The sequence below is a fragment of the Quercus lobata genome, chromosome 6 (assembly GCF_001633185.2).
Source record: "Quercus lobata isolate SW786 chromosome 6, ValleyOak3.0 Primary Assembly, whole genome shotgun sequence".
Lineage (NCBI taxonomy): Eukaryota > Viridiplantae > Streptophyta > Magnoliopsida > Fagales > Fagaceae > Quercus > Quercus lobata.
Genome location: NC_044909.1, coordinates 14095388 through 14110538, shown reverse-complemented (window position 1 = coordinate 14110538; position 15151 = coordinate 14095388). Strand labels below are relative to the sequence as shown.

The 15151-nt window shown below is 33.9% G+C and overlaps 2 protein-coding genes across 8 annotated transcripts; one reads left to right on the top strand and one right to left on the bottom strand.

The window, feature by feature from the left end:
- The first annotated feature begins 239 nt into the window (after nucleotides 1-239).
- LOC115950988 (probable receptor-like protein kinase At5g18500) lies at nucleotides 240-5270 on the top strand. The gene is made up of 8 exons (XM_031068281.1): nucleotides 240-904; nucleotides 1547-2217; nucleotides 2317-2421; nucleotides 2725-2847; nucleotides 2933-3103; nucleotides 3283-3412; nucleotides 3759-3971; nucleotides 4693-5270. Exons 2-8 carry the CDS (start codon nucleotides 1568-1570, stop codon nucleotides 4816-4818), a joined length of 1518 nt encoding a protein of 505 aa, XP_030924141.1. The 5' UTR covers nucleotides 240-904; nucleotides 1547-1567; the 3' UTR covers nucleotides 4819-5270.
- A 2217-nt stretch (nucleotides 5271-7487) lies between these two features.
- Nucleotides 7488-13917, bottom strand: LOC115950989 (pto-interacting protein 1). 7 transcript variants are annotated; one of them, XM_031068285.1, is made up of 8 exons: nucleotides 13768-13917; nucleotides 12015-12134; nucleotides 11323-11591; nucleotides 11107-11233; nucleotides 9136-9409; nucleotides 8484-8616; nucleotides 8249-8335; nucleotides 7488-7978 (listed from the first exon to the last, which is right to left on the bottom strand). In XM_031068285.1, exons 2-8 carry the CDS (start codon nucleotides 12094-12096, stop codon nucleotides 7844-7846), a joined length of 1107 nt encoding a protein of 368 aa, XP_030924145.1. In that variant the 5' UTR covers nucleotides 12097-12134; nucleotides 13768-13917; the 3' UTR covers nucleotides 7488-7843. The 7 variants fall into 7 exon arrangements, with proteins under 7 accessions (XP_030924145.1, XP_030924148.1, XP_030924143.1 ...); XM_031068288.1 differs by having other exon boundaries at nucleotides 11323-11573; nucleotides 13591-13916; XM_031068283.1 differs by having other exon boundaries at nucleotides 13762-13916.
- Between the last annotated feature and the right edge of the window lie 1234 nt (nucleotides 13918-15151).

Here is a 15151-nt window from a genome sequence, read left to right as displayed (position 1 = left end):
TTCGAAAAGTCTTGTTAGTAGTACGTAGTGGTACAATTCTCTCTCTTTTTTTTTTTTTTTTTTTTTTTTTGTATTTTACAACAAAAAGATATAAATATACGAAATATATTTATTTTTACCAGAAACAATTTTTTATTTACTCTGAAACAATTTTTTTTTTTTTTTTAAAGAAAAGATGACTTCTTTTAGTCATTCTTTAGTTTTTGTTTTGATGATGTGTCAACCTCAGTCTTCACACTCTTCAGGACACAAATTAGAGAAAAATAAGGAAAAGAAAGAAATTTGAAGAAACAGCAAGGAAATAGAAAGCTTTCCAATTCTGATGCTTCCCTTTCACTGTATGTAATGTGAAGCCATACCTCTACCTCTGCTTCTCATATATATCAATATCAGTCATCACCAAACACTGATAACTCCATTGCTTCTCTCTTTATTAAACCCCACCACCATTTCTCTCTCTCTCTCTCTCTCTCTCTTCTCAGAATTCCATGTGCCTCTCTCTACTCCTGTGCTCTCAAATTCCCTTAAACTGCACAAAAAAACGAGTCTTTTGCCTCTTTTGCTTTTGCTATCACATTTGTTTTGTGTTGTTTTGTTTTGGGTTGTTCCAAAACAGGCAAGTGTGGCTTGAGAGAAGCTGAAACTACCATTTTTTGGAGCTTTGGGATTGTATAGTGACAGCATTTGACCGTTTGAGTAAAACCCGGAAAGGAAAGCTAAAACTGAATCCTTGCATATTTGGAGATTTTGGACAATGGGGTTGATTTAAATGGATTTGGGAGCCTGGGAATGAGATTTTGAGGTTCTTTTAAAAAGAGATCTGGGGTTTGAGTTTTGTTCTTTTTTTTTTTTTTTGAGGAGGGCCTTGTGGAGCAAGTGATTTCAGAAGTGGTTCTGTGAACAGGTAAGCATTGAGAAACTTTTCTGTGCATAGAGCCTTTGTGTGTGTGCGTGTGTTTTTGTTGTTATTTTTTGTTATTTTTGAGTGTTTATATATTCATTTATTCTCTATTTGGTTGCTGAGAGAACTGGGAAATTCTTTAAAAGATAATGGAACTTTGTAATTGTATAAGTGTTTTCCAGAATTCATAACTTTTAAAACTATAGGCTTGTTGTCGGTGTGGTTGTTTTAGGATAGGTTTAGGGAAGATTTTGGGTTTCTTAGGCCCCAAACGGTGAAATTTTGTCTTTGTGGGTTGTATGGTTCTTTTTTCTTCTTATTTATTTATTTTTGTGTGTGGATGATGGGGTTGTTTGGTTATTGGTTTGTATGAAATGATATATGAATGTGCTTGTTGAATGTGTTGGTTTTTCTGAAAGCAACATCTTTATCTGTCTGATTTTGTTTTTTTCTTTCTTTGGTTGAAATCTGGATTAGTTATAGGCATTTGTGTTGAGTAGGAGATAGGCTTGTGTTGTTTGTGATGGGAATCTTGAATGGTGAAAATTGGGTGGAAGATTTGGTCTTTGGTGACATAATGCAAAAGTAAAGTTTTTGGATATATGGAATTGCATTTTTCTTATGTTTTTACTGTGTAATTTGCAGGCAACTTGGTATCAGAAAAAAATGGCAACTGATCTTAACACAGGACTGTCCAAAAAGACATTTGTTTTTGGTTTGAAAGTGTGGGTGTTAATGGGGATTATCGTCGGGTTGTTTATTGTAGTAATCCTTGTGTTGCTATCATTTTGTCTGACTTCCCGAAAGAAATCTAAAAGGGGTAATGACATGCTTCCCCTTAGCCAAATTCCAGCTGTTTCAGAGGAAATCAAAGAGATTAAGGTTGATCAAGCTTCAGCAAACCATTATTTTCCCCAAGATGGTGCTTTTCTTACCCTCAGTGATAAGTTCCCTGACAAAGAGTTGGAGAAGGTTTTGATCCATTCAAAGAATGGAGATAATGGGAGTCAGTCAGGTTCATTTAATAATGTTGAGCAAGAAGGTGCTGGTTCTCAGTCGGGAGAAGAGGGAGGTGCGGGAACACTTTCTGTGCACAGGCCTTCTTCACGCCCCATAACTGCTCCTTCACCTTTGTCTGGTCTGCCTGAGTTCTCTCACCTTGGTTGGGGTCACTGGTTTACACTAAGGGACCTAGATCGTGCAACAAACCGGTTTTCAAAGGAAAATATTATCGGTGAGGGTGGGTATGGAACTGTCTTTCGAGGTCAGTTGATTAATGGATCTCCTGTGGCTGTTAAGAAGCTCTTCAACAATCTGTAAGTTATTTCAATGCTTGTTTTGCTTACATTTTTTTTCCTTGGTGGACTTTCTGTAGGTTATATTTTCTTTCTATAATTGTGTAAATTATCTTATAGAGGACAAGCTGAGAAGGAATTTAGAGTGGAAGTTGAGGCTATTGGTCATGTTCGGCATAAGAACCTAGTTCGTCTTTTGGGGTATTGTGTTGAAGGAACCGAAAGGTATCATATCCATTTATATTCCATCTTTGTATTTTTGGCACTAGTAAATTATATTTTAATTTCATGACTGTTTTGAAATATATTTATACAAATGAACTGTCAAAAGTAATTTGTCTTATCCCTCAGTGTTTCACTAATCTGTTGAGTATTGATTAATGCTCTTCATATAAAAAAAAAAAATTTGTGTCAAGAATTCACTAGAATATTTTTTACTAGAAAACAAAAGAAACTGTAATCTTTGTAACTGAATGAGTTGACTAATTTTTGCATGCATCTTTGCAATTGAATATATTCCCTTGTCAGATTGTTGGTATATGAGTATGTCAACAATGGCAATTTAGAGCAGTGGCTTCATGGAGCTATGCGTCAACATGGATTTCTTACTTGGGAAGCTCGGATGAAAATTCTCCTTGGCACTGCTAAGGCGTAAGTCCATCCATACCTTAATTTGATTATTTAGCCTTCTCTTGAGTTTGTTGCCTTTAGACTCATGAATGATTACATGTTGCAGGCTGGCTTATTTACATGAGGCTATTGAGCCTAAAGTAGTCCATCGAGATATCAAATCAAGCAATATATTGATTGATGATGACTTCAATGCTAAGATATCTGATTTTGGTCTGGCCAAATTGCTGTGCGCTGGGACAAGTTATATTACAACTAGAATTATGGGTACCTTTGGGTGAGTATGTTCCCCCTTTCTGATAAACAGTTTCTTGCATTGTCAATAGGCACCGATTTATTTGCTCCTCTTTTTCATTGCTTTTGTTTCCTAGGTTTAGTATATGTACGAGAAAATATTACTTTAACTGATTGGTATTTAACTATCCTTTTTCTTCCCCTGCTTTGATTGTGTGTCAGTTATGTTGCTCCAGAATATGCTAATTCTGGCCTCCTAAATGAGAAGAGTGATGTCTATAGTTTTGGGGTGGTGCTTCTGGAAGCAATAACGGGAAGAGACCCCGTGGATTATGGCCGGCCCCAGCATGAGGTATGCAATCATATTTCTTTCTGCTGCAACAGTTATTTGAAATTCCGCATGAGTATTGTTATTTCACTGTATTTGTTGCTTAGCAGCTACTGAAGGTGTTTTATAGGATTTCACTTTCCCCTCTTATACTTCATGTTAGGTTGCATGTCGTGAGTTAGTTAAATATAAATTGCAATTTCAATAAAATGGATACATGCACACCAAAGTTACTTTGGAGTTTTTAGCAGCTTAATTTGTTATATCATGCAGTTTTCCTTCCACAATTTATCTCAAAATGCATGACATGGCACTATACAGTCACAAACTCACACTTGTCTTGGTGTGATCCCATGGGTGGTTCTTGCAGGTAAATCTAGTTGACTGGCTGAAGTTGATGGTTGGAAGCAGGCGCTCGGAAGAGGTGGTAGATCCAAACATTGAGGCTAGACCATCAACAAGTGCCCTTAAGCGAGCCCTTTTGACTGCTTTGAGATGTGTTGATCCAGATGGTGACAAAAGACCGAAGATGAGTCAAGTTGTTCGCATGCTTGAATCTGAGGAATATCCTATACCTAGAGAGGTTGCTTCTAAAATCCTTTCTTTTTTTGGCCAATAGCTTCTAAAATCTTCTTAGAACCAGATATACACATCTTGGTGCAGTGCATGCTTACAACCAAAATTTTACATGTTAGAAACATATGAGACTTGTGGCTCTTTTTCACTTCGGGTGTAGGTTAATCAACACCTGAACGTTTAGAAATCCATATTTCCTTACAAAATAGATTTCATTTTGAATGCCAAAACGATTAACTATTAAAATTTAGACTAAAGCACTCTTTTGGTCCTAAAAGTTTGGGGTTGTTTTTATATTGGCTCTTTACTTTTTTATTTTTATTTTTATTTTTTAAATTTTGGGCCACCATGTTTAATTCCACTTTCATTCAGCACTATTATCCATTTTCTATAGTATTCTGTCTATATTATATTTTTCTGCCTACTAAAATGAAATTCTTGCATTCTACAGCATTTCAAAGCTAGTGTTTCATGAAATATTTAAACATGAAAGGCACTTAACGGTCAAGATTCTAATGAAAAAGGACCGCAAGGCCAATATAAAAACGAAAACATTAAGTGACAAAGTGAAAATTTTAAAATGTAAAAGGGCCAAAATTAAAATGGCCTCAAACTTTAAGGGGCAAAAGAGTGTACTTTAGTCTAAAATTTAAAGCTCAATTTCTTCCTTTGTGTATATATGTATACACAAATTGACCCTTCATGTGTGATGTCCTTGGAATTTTCAGGATCGAAGACGAAGGAGGAGTCAGGCAGGCAATGCAGAGCAAGATTCTCAGAGAGAGAATTCTGAAATGGATAGGAATGACAATCCAGATTTGAGATCAAATGGCAGAAGGAACCATTGGGCATAAACAATTTGATTAAGCCAATCACAGAATCTGAGAGATATTGGTTGCATGTTGAATCTTGTATTCTTTGAAACTTATAAATTCTTAGGCCTGCCCTTGTTGAGATCAAGGGATGGAAACATAAACTAGTGATTGCGGCATGGTTCATATTCCGTTTCTTTTTAATACCTAGATTTAGATGTTGGGAAGAAGATTATTTTGTTTATGAAAGTGACAAATGTAACAGGACACCCCCGCCACAGGTGGTGTGTACAGGTTTATGAGTATTTTAATTTTTTTTTTCCTTTTTATTCATGCTTTTTTGGGTCATACTCGTAGCTCATTCTAGTTCAGGAAGATTTATCAATGGAAATCCCTTGCTGTGAAGTGAAAAATTGGAAGGGAAACAAAAGGCTGATTTAATGATTAAGACTATGAGAAATTTTATTTTTACTTGCAGGATACCCTTGATACGATTGATCTCTCCCCACCCTTTTTTGGTCTGATTACTATATGGAAAAATATTGGTGGCTTGCCAATTATTTATCCTTTCTAAATGGTTCATAGCATGGTAAAATTTTGCTCATTTCTCTCACCTTTATAATGGATTTCACCATGAATTTAATGAACATAAGAGAAAGAAGTCTCATTCACCGTATTTCGAGAATACCTAAAAATTCATTCACCGTATTTCGAGAATATCTAAGAATTACTCTATATTTGGGGGATGAAATAATTTCTTGATTGAATGGCAAAAGGAGGCACATCCAGGCCCCAAAATGTTTTTTATCTAAGCCTAATATTCTTAGGTTCAATCCAGGAAGATCCAGCTAATTTTAATCACCAAACAACTCAGACAAGCAAACACACACCCCCACAGGCAAAGAAGTGGGACCAAGAAAAAATAAAAGGAACTGCACGGACAAGAATCTTGACTCTTGCTACAAAAGTAAAAAAGGAAAATATATTGATATAACACCGACACTTAAACCCAGTGGGGTTGGCCGAGTGGTTGGGCACTCGGTCTCAAAGTGACTGTCTTGGGTTTGACTAGAAGTTTCCTTGTTCAAGTCCGGGCAACAGTACTTTGAAAAAACTCTCTGGGCCAGCGATTTACCCTACTATGGGCTCACCCGTCGCGAACAGTGATTAGCCTTTAATTGAAAGTTTTGAGGAAACACTGTGAGAAACAAAAAAAAAACACTGTCACTTGAAGATGTATTTCTCGTATTTCTTGAGAGTAAGGCATATTAAGACGAGAGAAATGCCATGTCAGAATTGGTCCTATCAACCTCTCATATGATATCTTTCTCAAAAAAAAAAAAAAAAAAAAAAAAAAAAACCTCTCATCTCATATGATATTTATCCATTGAGTTTTTTTTTTTTTTTTGGAATGATTGAATCTATTCATAAATTGTTACATGAGTGATTTGGTATACCTGTACTTTTTTCTTCAATCAAAAAAAGTAAAGAGAAGCGCTGTCTATAACATTTTTACAATAAATTATAGTCACAAAATCATAGGTGGTAAATTATTATTAGTTCTAATTTGAATTGTCCACTTAATTTGCTTTTTTACCCACTAATAATAGTTAATAACAATCTGCCACTAAAGATATGTTGTGAAAGCATTGTGGATATAACATTTAAAATAATAATAATAAAATGATTGCCAAAAAAAAAAAATCACTTCTCAACAGGAAGAAGCCTTAAATCAAAATTTGGGTGGCAGTGTAAGCTTAGCATGGCCTTTGCGTTGGAAGGAAATTAGCTCGTGAAGCTTTTTCTGATGAAGTTAAAAGAGAAGCAGGAGAGTAACTAGAACACATTTGCTCGTGGCACAGATGCATGCATGTGAATTATTCTAATGGCGGCTAGAACATCATGTTCCTTTCCATGCCTTCATCATAGTTGTTATAAGTAGCATATTTAAAACACACATGGCAGAATCAGCATTCATCTATTTCAGGTGAAATGAAGGGTATTTTATTAAAAAAAAATTTAGGTTTGTAAAATTTAATTTATACTCTGAAATATACTATCTTCAAAATGGAGAAGATGGTGATCTGTTGCTGCGATGGATCGTTTCATTGAAAATGGTCAATCTACTTTGTTTCTCTTGTATTCCAGTTGATAAAACAAACAACAAAAACATTTAAAAGTAACATTTTTCTCCATCTGAAGCAACTGCTAGGATCTTTAGTCCTCCATCCCCTCAAGTGGAGAAGTTTGATGTTCATCATTCAAGTGAGAGAAGTGGACCTCAAGGTTTGCACGCAATATCGTTTTCATCTTATCATTTCAGATTTACAACTTCACTCTTATTAATAGTTTTGAAAGTGTAAGAAGGAATTAGATGAACACATACACCCATAATTTTAATACACTAAGGAGTGTGTCAATTGACTCGATTCACTTCACACCATCCTAAATGTCACTTTCTCATTAAGCATTTATAAGCATGCATGTTGTCCCCAATAGTAAATTTTAATAACGTATCAAACAAGAACTAAGAAGCATAGGGAAACCACCACACACTCTTGGTGTGATGGTCGCTCTATAAGTATAAGTTCTTGTGAGGTGGGATAGGACGGGACGCAAGAGCAAAGATTCAAATCTACAAGAAAGAGCTTCACACACATACACTTAGATTAGACCAGAGTAGAATTTTATCTTCAATAAAATAAAAAATAATAACAAAAAAAAGGGACAGGATGCAGCAAGATTTTCATAACTGCCTAGCAAAAATACAGAACAGTTTTTTTTGGGAATCAAATACACAACAGTTGAAACAAATATGCTAATGCTATTGCACTCCTAAAGAAAGCCATAGAGCAATAAGTCACCCATAGCAGTTCAATATGCTAATGCTCTCAACAATCAAATCATCACGTCTGTAGAATGATTACATAGATTACAAACATAAATCTGGTAGGCTATTGATGACTAAAAGGTACATGATCTAAAACACCCTGATCTAAAACACCCTGTTTACAAAACAAATTTCAATAATATATCCTGCAAGGAAGATTAAGTTGTCAGAAAGAATTCACAAGCGCTGCGGTGTTCCACTTGGGGGACCGGATCGAGGGTTCAATAGAGGCTGTAGAGCTTTAACTACAATGCTCATATTTGGCCGAAAATCAGCTTCATATTGCACACACAAGGCAGCAACAGCAGCCATCTGTTTCCAGCATATACCAAAAAGGAAAATGTGACTTCTAAAGAATGTGAAGTATGAAATCAACTACAAGTTGTCACCAAATTGAAGACAATTTTTCAGAGAGTGACTCAACATACTTGATCAGTTATTCTTAAACTATTACAAAAAGAGAAGGGTTGCAATATGCCAATAGGTTTTTTTTTTTTTTTCATTTACAAATTAAGATACAAAAAATTCAAATAGCAAACAGTAGTTTAGCATTTTGCAATTCCAGAATATAGCCTTGATTACCTTTGCAACTGCCTTGGAAGGGTATTCCGCATTGAGTCTAGCATCAACACATTGCTTCACCTTATCTTCACTGAGTTTTGGTGTTGCCTAAATTAATCCAGAATTGTAAAAGAATCAGGTTGAATAAAACCTGCAAGTCTATAACCTAGCAAATCTTTCTCTCTCCAAGCAAAAACAAGACAAAAAAGAGCAAAAGCACCAGATATAAATTACTAGCATAACTAAGATTTAGTACCCATGTCACAAGGCTCTGCTGTCCACGTGGTAGTGTATGATCAACAGGTTTACGACCAGTCAAGAGTTCCAGTAGGACGACACCAAAACTGTAAACATCACTCTTTGAACTCAGCTGCCCAGTCATTGCATATCTGCCATTCAAAGTCAGAAAACTTAGGCTTGATGTATTTTGAAAAGGTGTCTACTTCAAAGTGACAATTAGAAGTGAGACAACATGCCCAATGAAGTAGTCGGTAAGCCACAATGACCATTTATTACTTAGGTTGAATGAGTTCATACTGACTCTTGACCTGTCCAGCATTTTCTTTTCCTCTTTCCAGTACTTTCATTATAATAAATGGGCCTTGTTAACAAATGCCCTTAGGGCAATTGTTAATAAATCATTTTAGAAAAGTTTGGATATCACTTTCATGGAAAATATAAAAAGTCGTCAAAACAATTAATTTTTTTTCTCTTCCCATAAAAAGTTTCTAAAAATGCTTCCTAAACCAATGCTCTTAGGGCATCTGTTAACATTTCCCATAATAAATTAACACGTTATTTCTCCTTGTTCAATAAGATGAAGACTGCGATTTTATATTATGTTTTTCATTGTAATCAAACACAAAAAGATGAGAAGCATCCATCTGAAACACCCAGGAAAATCTTACTCTGGAGCATGATAACCAAAGGTGCCAAGTACACGAGTGGAATGAAGGCGTGCTGCATTATCAGGGGCTTCATTTGACAAATCAAAATCAGCAATCTTTGCAACATCATCATCAAAAAGCAGTATATTGCTGGACTTGATATCACGATGGATGATATGAGGTTGTGCCTTCTCATGTAGATATTCAAGCCCTTTTGCTGCCCCAACAGCAATTTTAACTCTTTGTGCCCATGACAGAACTGGGCCTGGCTGTGCTCCTTTGACACCTTTTCGTCCTGTATTTACAAATTGAAAAACATTTTCTGTATCAGAAATGTTATAAGATATCTTGTTACTCATTCATTAAAAGATAGGCACCCACAAAATTTGACTCTGACACTAATGAGTTGCCGCCTCCCTACCAAAAGATGTTAACTCTCCTTTAGTGGATTTTACAACATGGTCAAAGAGTCCTTTGAGTCAACTCAAATTAAATCATTTTCTCAAATTAGTCTAAAACCACAAGAGTTCAATAACTATTATCCATTATAAAATAAATAGTTCGGCGACCAATAAGAAAATGCTATACACACACAAATTCAACAACAACAACCAATCCTTAGTCTCAAAATTTTTGGGGATGACTATGAATCCTCAACATAGAGCCTTAGATGTTTTTCTATCCTATCCAAAGTCATACTCCCTGTTACCTCCTTAATTGGCATATACTTTTTTACTATTTCTATTAATGTTATTTTAGATCTTCCTTTACCTTTTTTCAATCTCTCTACTTGAATCATTCATCTTCCTCATACTACGTGTGCGTTTGGGTTAGGTGGAAAAATTAAAATTATTTCATTATTCAGCTTATTTTTGTTACTATTTATAGGCCCCATTGCACTTTTTGACACTATTCATAAGCCCTACTGTACTATTTCAACTAACTTTTACTTTTATTTACAATACTTTTAACAATAATTTTTCAGTTTCAGCAAAATAAGCGGTATTCAAACACACCCTACATATGACCAAATCATCTCAAGCAAGACCTCATCATCTTTTCATCAATAAAGGCCACCCCTATCTTTATGGGGATTTTCTCATTTTGGATTCTATCTTTTCATATAGTTTCGAATCCTATCTTTCCTTTTATTTCCACTTGTCCGTCTTAACATTTATCATTTCAATTACACTCATTTTATGAACATTTTGCTACTTCACACCCCAAAAATCAGTACCATAGGGCATAGCTAATCTTATAGCAGTTTTATAAAATTTTCTTTTTAACTTAATAGGTATTCTATGATCACGAAATACTCCAAACACGCTTCTCCATTTCATCCATCCTACTCTTATGGATTCACATCTTATTTAATATCTCCATTCTTATAAATTATTGATCCAATATATCAAAATTTCTCTCTCACTCTCTTAACCATCAACTTTACAACTCCTTCACTTTTACTAAACTTACATTTCGCGTACTCTGTTTTAGTCCTACTTAGTCTACTTAGCAAAAAGCCTTTAGATTCTAAAACATCTCTCCAAATTTCCAACTTGACATTAACTTAATGTCTGGTTTCGTCTGCTAAAACTCTATCATTTGGAAAAAGCATAGGCCAAAGGACTACATCTTGAATCAATCTAGTGAGCTCATCCATTACTAGTGCAAAGAGATACAAACTTAATGTTGGTCGTTGATGCAAACATATAGTGAATAGAAACTCGTGATGCTTTCATTTGTTCTCACACTAGTTACATATGCCTAATCAACTTAATATACATTAGAGGAACTCCTTTCTTTTCTAAAACTCACCAGTAAACCTCTCTTGTTATATATATATATATATAATGACTATCACTCGGCTAAAAACACAGAACTTTATTTCTATAGCCATTCCGAAATTTGAAAACAATGAAAAAATTCATCAATCAATAATTATATTGGTGGATACACATTCTTTTAAAAACAGAAGAATAAAATATTACTTACCATGAAGAATATCATGAAGAGACCCATTGGGTGCATATTCATACGCAAGGACACGAAGAGAGCCATCAACGCAATAACCAACAAGCTCGACAACATTTTCATTTTTTAGTCTTGATACCATGGAGACCTGTGAAGTTTTATGTCAACTTTCTAAGCAAAAAAGAAGACAGATAGGAGAAAAGTACCAGTTATGAGCATAATGAACTCTTGTAGTACCTTTGCTAGAAATTCTTGATCAGGTTGTTTACTTGAGTCTAACTTTTTAATGGCTGCAGTCTGACCACCATTCAGGACACCAAGATACACTCTTCCATATGAGCCTTCGCCAATTAAAGCCTTTGTACCAAAATTATCCGTTATATCCTTCAACTCTTCTACTGGAATGGCAGGGACAGCAATAGGTTGCATAGTTACAGTCTGTTTATCTTTTGGCACAGCTTCTTTAGCAGCATATCCTCCATTATTTCCTGCATGATTCATGTTGACTTAGGTTCATGGAAACAAAATCAGCAGCCATTAAAGGCAGATTAGAAATCAAATCACAACAAAAAAGCACAGACAAAATGATAACACATGATAATGGCTAGCTATAATTACACGTTGTATAGCTTCCCCCCAAAAAAAGATTGGTAAATATGCAAGCAAGGAGACAGCACAAACAAATCACACAAAACAAGCATGGTTAAAATAAAAGAAAAAATAACAACAAACAAGTTTCTCTAGCTGATTTCAAGGCAGAAGTTAAGGAATATCAACTACAAACTCAGATAATAAGGAACCATGCTTATACATTTTCTGCCCAATTTTTTTGAAAAAAAAGAAAAAGAAAACCTCAACCAGTGTAAAGGAGTAGCTTGGTCCAACCAAAAGAAGGAAAAAATAAGCATGGGTTAGGAATACAGAATCACCTGCGGAATTATTTGCCATGAATGGTCCAGTATCAGCAGCTTTATGGATATCATTTTCTTCACAACAACCAAAGCAGCTCATTGTCCTTTCTCCTAAAAAAAGATCTCAAATTTTCTTTTCTGAGCATCCAAAGGAAAGAAACATGTAATATAAGTAACCAAACCAAGCAAGTTTAAGCATCTCAAACAAAATATTCCTCAAAGGTAAATGCTCCAACAGAAAATTTAATCAGTTTTGAGATGTATTGCTATAATGAAATAAATACTTTACTATAGGTGCTCCATACCCTGGAGCCCAAACATAATATATTCTCAGGTCCAAAAAGAAACAAGCACCTTATTATGTGGTGGATTGTTAGGTTGTCATAAAAGGGAAAATAGAAGAAGAACAACAGCAACAAAAATAAAAATTGAAAATTAATAACAAAAGGGGAGAAATAAAATAACACTGATACTTTGATTTCAAAATTGAGAACAAAAGCAAAAGGACCACACCTTTTCTAATCTCTTTCAAACACACAAATGATCCCCTTATGCAAGTGTGGGAATTGTGGCAAATAATGGCATATAATATTGATTAGAAAAGCAGTCCAACAACTGATATCATATGCTACCCTGGTTATCACAGTTAGCCTCAATGGCATAAAAATTCTCAACTTTAAATAAAAAAGGTAATTCGATGTGACTTGACAATAGCTCTCTAACCAAAGATATTGACATAAATAGAAATGGATAAAAAAACTAGTCTTACTAGTTTGTTATTTTAGACACTCGATTTTGCACCCATGATTTAATCAAGGATCATATACACATCATATAGACATATAGAATGAGTTTCTTAGGCCAGAAAAAGGGCTTCTTTTGTATTTTCATCAAGTGGTTGTTCCTATTTTCATTAAAAAGAAAAAAAATCTACAAGGCAGACGACAACAACAACACAACCAAGTCTTTAACCCTAAATTTTGGGTTGGGTATGGACCCTCTATAGACTAGTAAGGGTTATTTTTTTCGGTTCTGCTCTATTCGATGTCATACCCTTTGTTATTACTTTAATGGAAAACATAAAAAAAATTTAAGGCAAGTAGAGATGACATGATTAGCGATAAATAGCAAAAGCAAGTACTTAATGTCACCATCATCAATCAAAGCCAATGCCTAATATCCCACCTAATCCCCTATCTACCAAATGAATTGAATTCAAAAGCCAAAAAGAAACTGCATAGTACAAGCAAACAGCAAACACCAATAAAACTCACACCTACACACCAACCCACAACAAATCATCCCATTATACTACACTCAAGAGAATTAACACATACAAATGCAAGATTTTATGAGCCATCACACAAAATCCATTTGCTATATACAAGAACCACATAACATAAAATTCTGAACTTTTCCCCTCCACAATCAAAAGAGAAATGACCCCAAAAACAAAAACACCACAAACTGATCAAAATACAAATGAAACATAGTTCCAAGAACTGAAAAAGAAGTGATGGGTAACACAAATTAAAGGGCTTTGAGGAAAAATTCAACATAGACCCAGAAATCTACAGTCAACAAAAAGACTCACCTTCTTTGGAGTATAAGCAGATATGCTTGAAAGTTGTATTCACTATTCACTAAAATCCTTTATAAATGTTACTCAAAATTCTCAGTATATACTGTAAAGTAAAATATGTAATAGAAAGTGATAAAATAAAGCCGGCTAAAGATGCAAAGACAGGAGTGAGATTGAATTTACACTTGCATGGAAATTGAAAGTGATGGGTGCTCTTGTCCTATGTTTTCCTCTCTTTCTTTTTTGACTAGTGTTTGAACTTTAAAGATTGGAAATTTGCAAAGTGAGCAGTTCTGTTTTTTTTTTTTTTTTTAAGGCAGTTCTGTTCTGCTTTGTATTGTCACCCCGGTCTTTGCGGTTCTGGCAATTTCTTTGTCATAATAAGCGTCTTAAAGGACGTTTTAAACTTGTACTAATATTTAATGTGAGAATTAAATACTTTTTTTTTTTCGCTAGGAGAATTTAATACCAATAAAATTATTTATTCTAGAATAGTAGTGTAGAATAGTATTAAATTATTTATTTATGCGGATAAAAAAAAGTATTAAATTATTTATTTTAGAAAATTATTTAGTGTAGAATACTAGTTTAAATTATTTGTTCTAGAAAATTATTTATTGTGTAGAATAGTATTAAATTCTCCTAGCTAAAAAGGAAAAGTATTTAATTCTTACATTAAATATTCTACGAAAACTATTTATTCTTCTCAGCAAAAAAATATATATATAGGAAAATTATTTATTCTTAGACTGTACATTAACATAAATTCAATTGGTTGAAGGGGTCGTTTATGTGCAATGAGAAAATAACAAGTAATATTTAGGTAATCTTAGAGCATGAAAAATGATGTTTTTTTTTTTCTTACATTCATGGTAGGATCCACTCATTAAATTTATGGTGAAATCAATTATTAAATATGTGAGAAATGAGCATCATTTATCTATATTCTGAAAGTACCTAAAAATTTTCCGAAAATAATATGTCATTGTATTTCAAGTGCGTTGAGTTGAATAATTGACATAATAATTTTTATAACTGTTGATGTGGATTTATTGTGATTGATACAATAAAAATAGTATTAGTAATAGACAAAAGTGAAAGTAATATTATTGCAAGCGTGTCAATATTTATGGAAAAAAAAAAAGGTATAACCTCACTCTTTAAAAATATCTTCCTATACAATACTTTGTGTTTTAAAAATATCTTTGACCTTTCAGCATGATATGAACACCGTATGAGTATGACTTGGGATTAGTTGTTACACAATCAACCTAACGTTTGATTCGAAAAATAATATATTAATTCAATTTTGAATATATTAGTCAAAAATCAAAGTCAATTATTCTAAGTTTTAACACGTACAAATTTCATTTAGAATTTAGAAGGGTTTGTTTGAATACCATTTATTTTGTTGAAATTGAAAACTTATTGCTAAAAGTGCTATAAATAAATGTAAAATTTAGTTGAAATAGTACAGTGGAGTTTATGAATAGTTTCAAAAAGTGCAGTGGGATTCATGAATAGTAGCAAAAATAAACTGAATAGTAAAATAATTTATAAGTTTCATTCAAAT

What these genes read in the sequence shown, in the direction of transcription:
- LOC115950988 (XM_031068281.1), top strand. Translation starts at nt 1,568, where the DNA reads ATGGCAACTGATCTTAACACAGGACTGTCCAAAAAGACATTTGTTTTT. An exon ending in TGTGTTGAAGGAACCGAAAG is followed by an intron (nt 2,422 to 2,724) that starts GTATCATATCCA and finishes TTCCCTTGTCAG; the next exon opens with ATTGTTGGTATATGAGTATG. An exon ending in AGAATTATGGGTACCTTTGG is followed by an intron (nt 3,104 to 3,282) that starts GTGAGTATGTTC and finishes ATTGTGTGTCAG; the next exon opens with TTATGTTGCTCCAGAATATG.
- LOC115950989 (XM_031068285.1), bottom strand. Translation starts at nt 12,096, where the DNA reads ATGAGCTGCTTTGGTTGTTGTGAAGAAAATGATATCCATAAAGCTGCT. An exon ending in TTTGGTTATCATGCTCCAGA is followed by an intron (nt 8,617 to 9,135) that starts GTAAGATTTTCC and finishes TTTGAATGGCAG; the next exon opens with ATATGCAATGACTGGGCAGC. An exon ending in CTTCCAAGGCAGTTGCAAAG is followed by an intron (nt 7,979 to 8,248) that starts GTAATCAAGGCT and finishes TGCTGGAAACAG; the next exon opens with ATGGCTGCTGTTGCTGCCTT.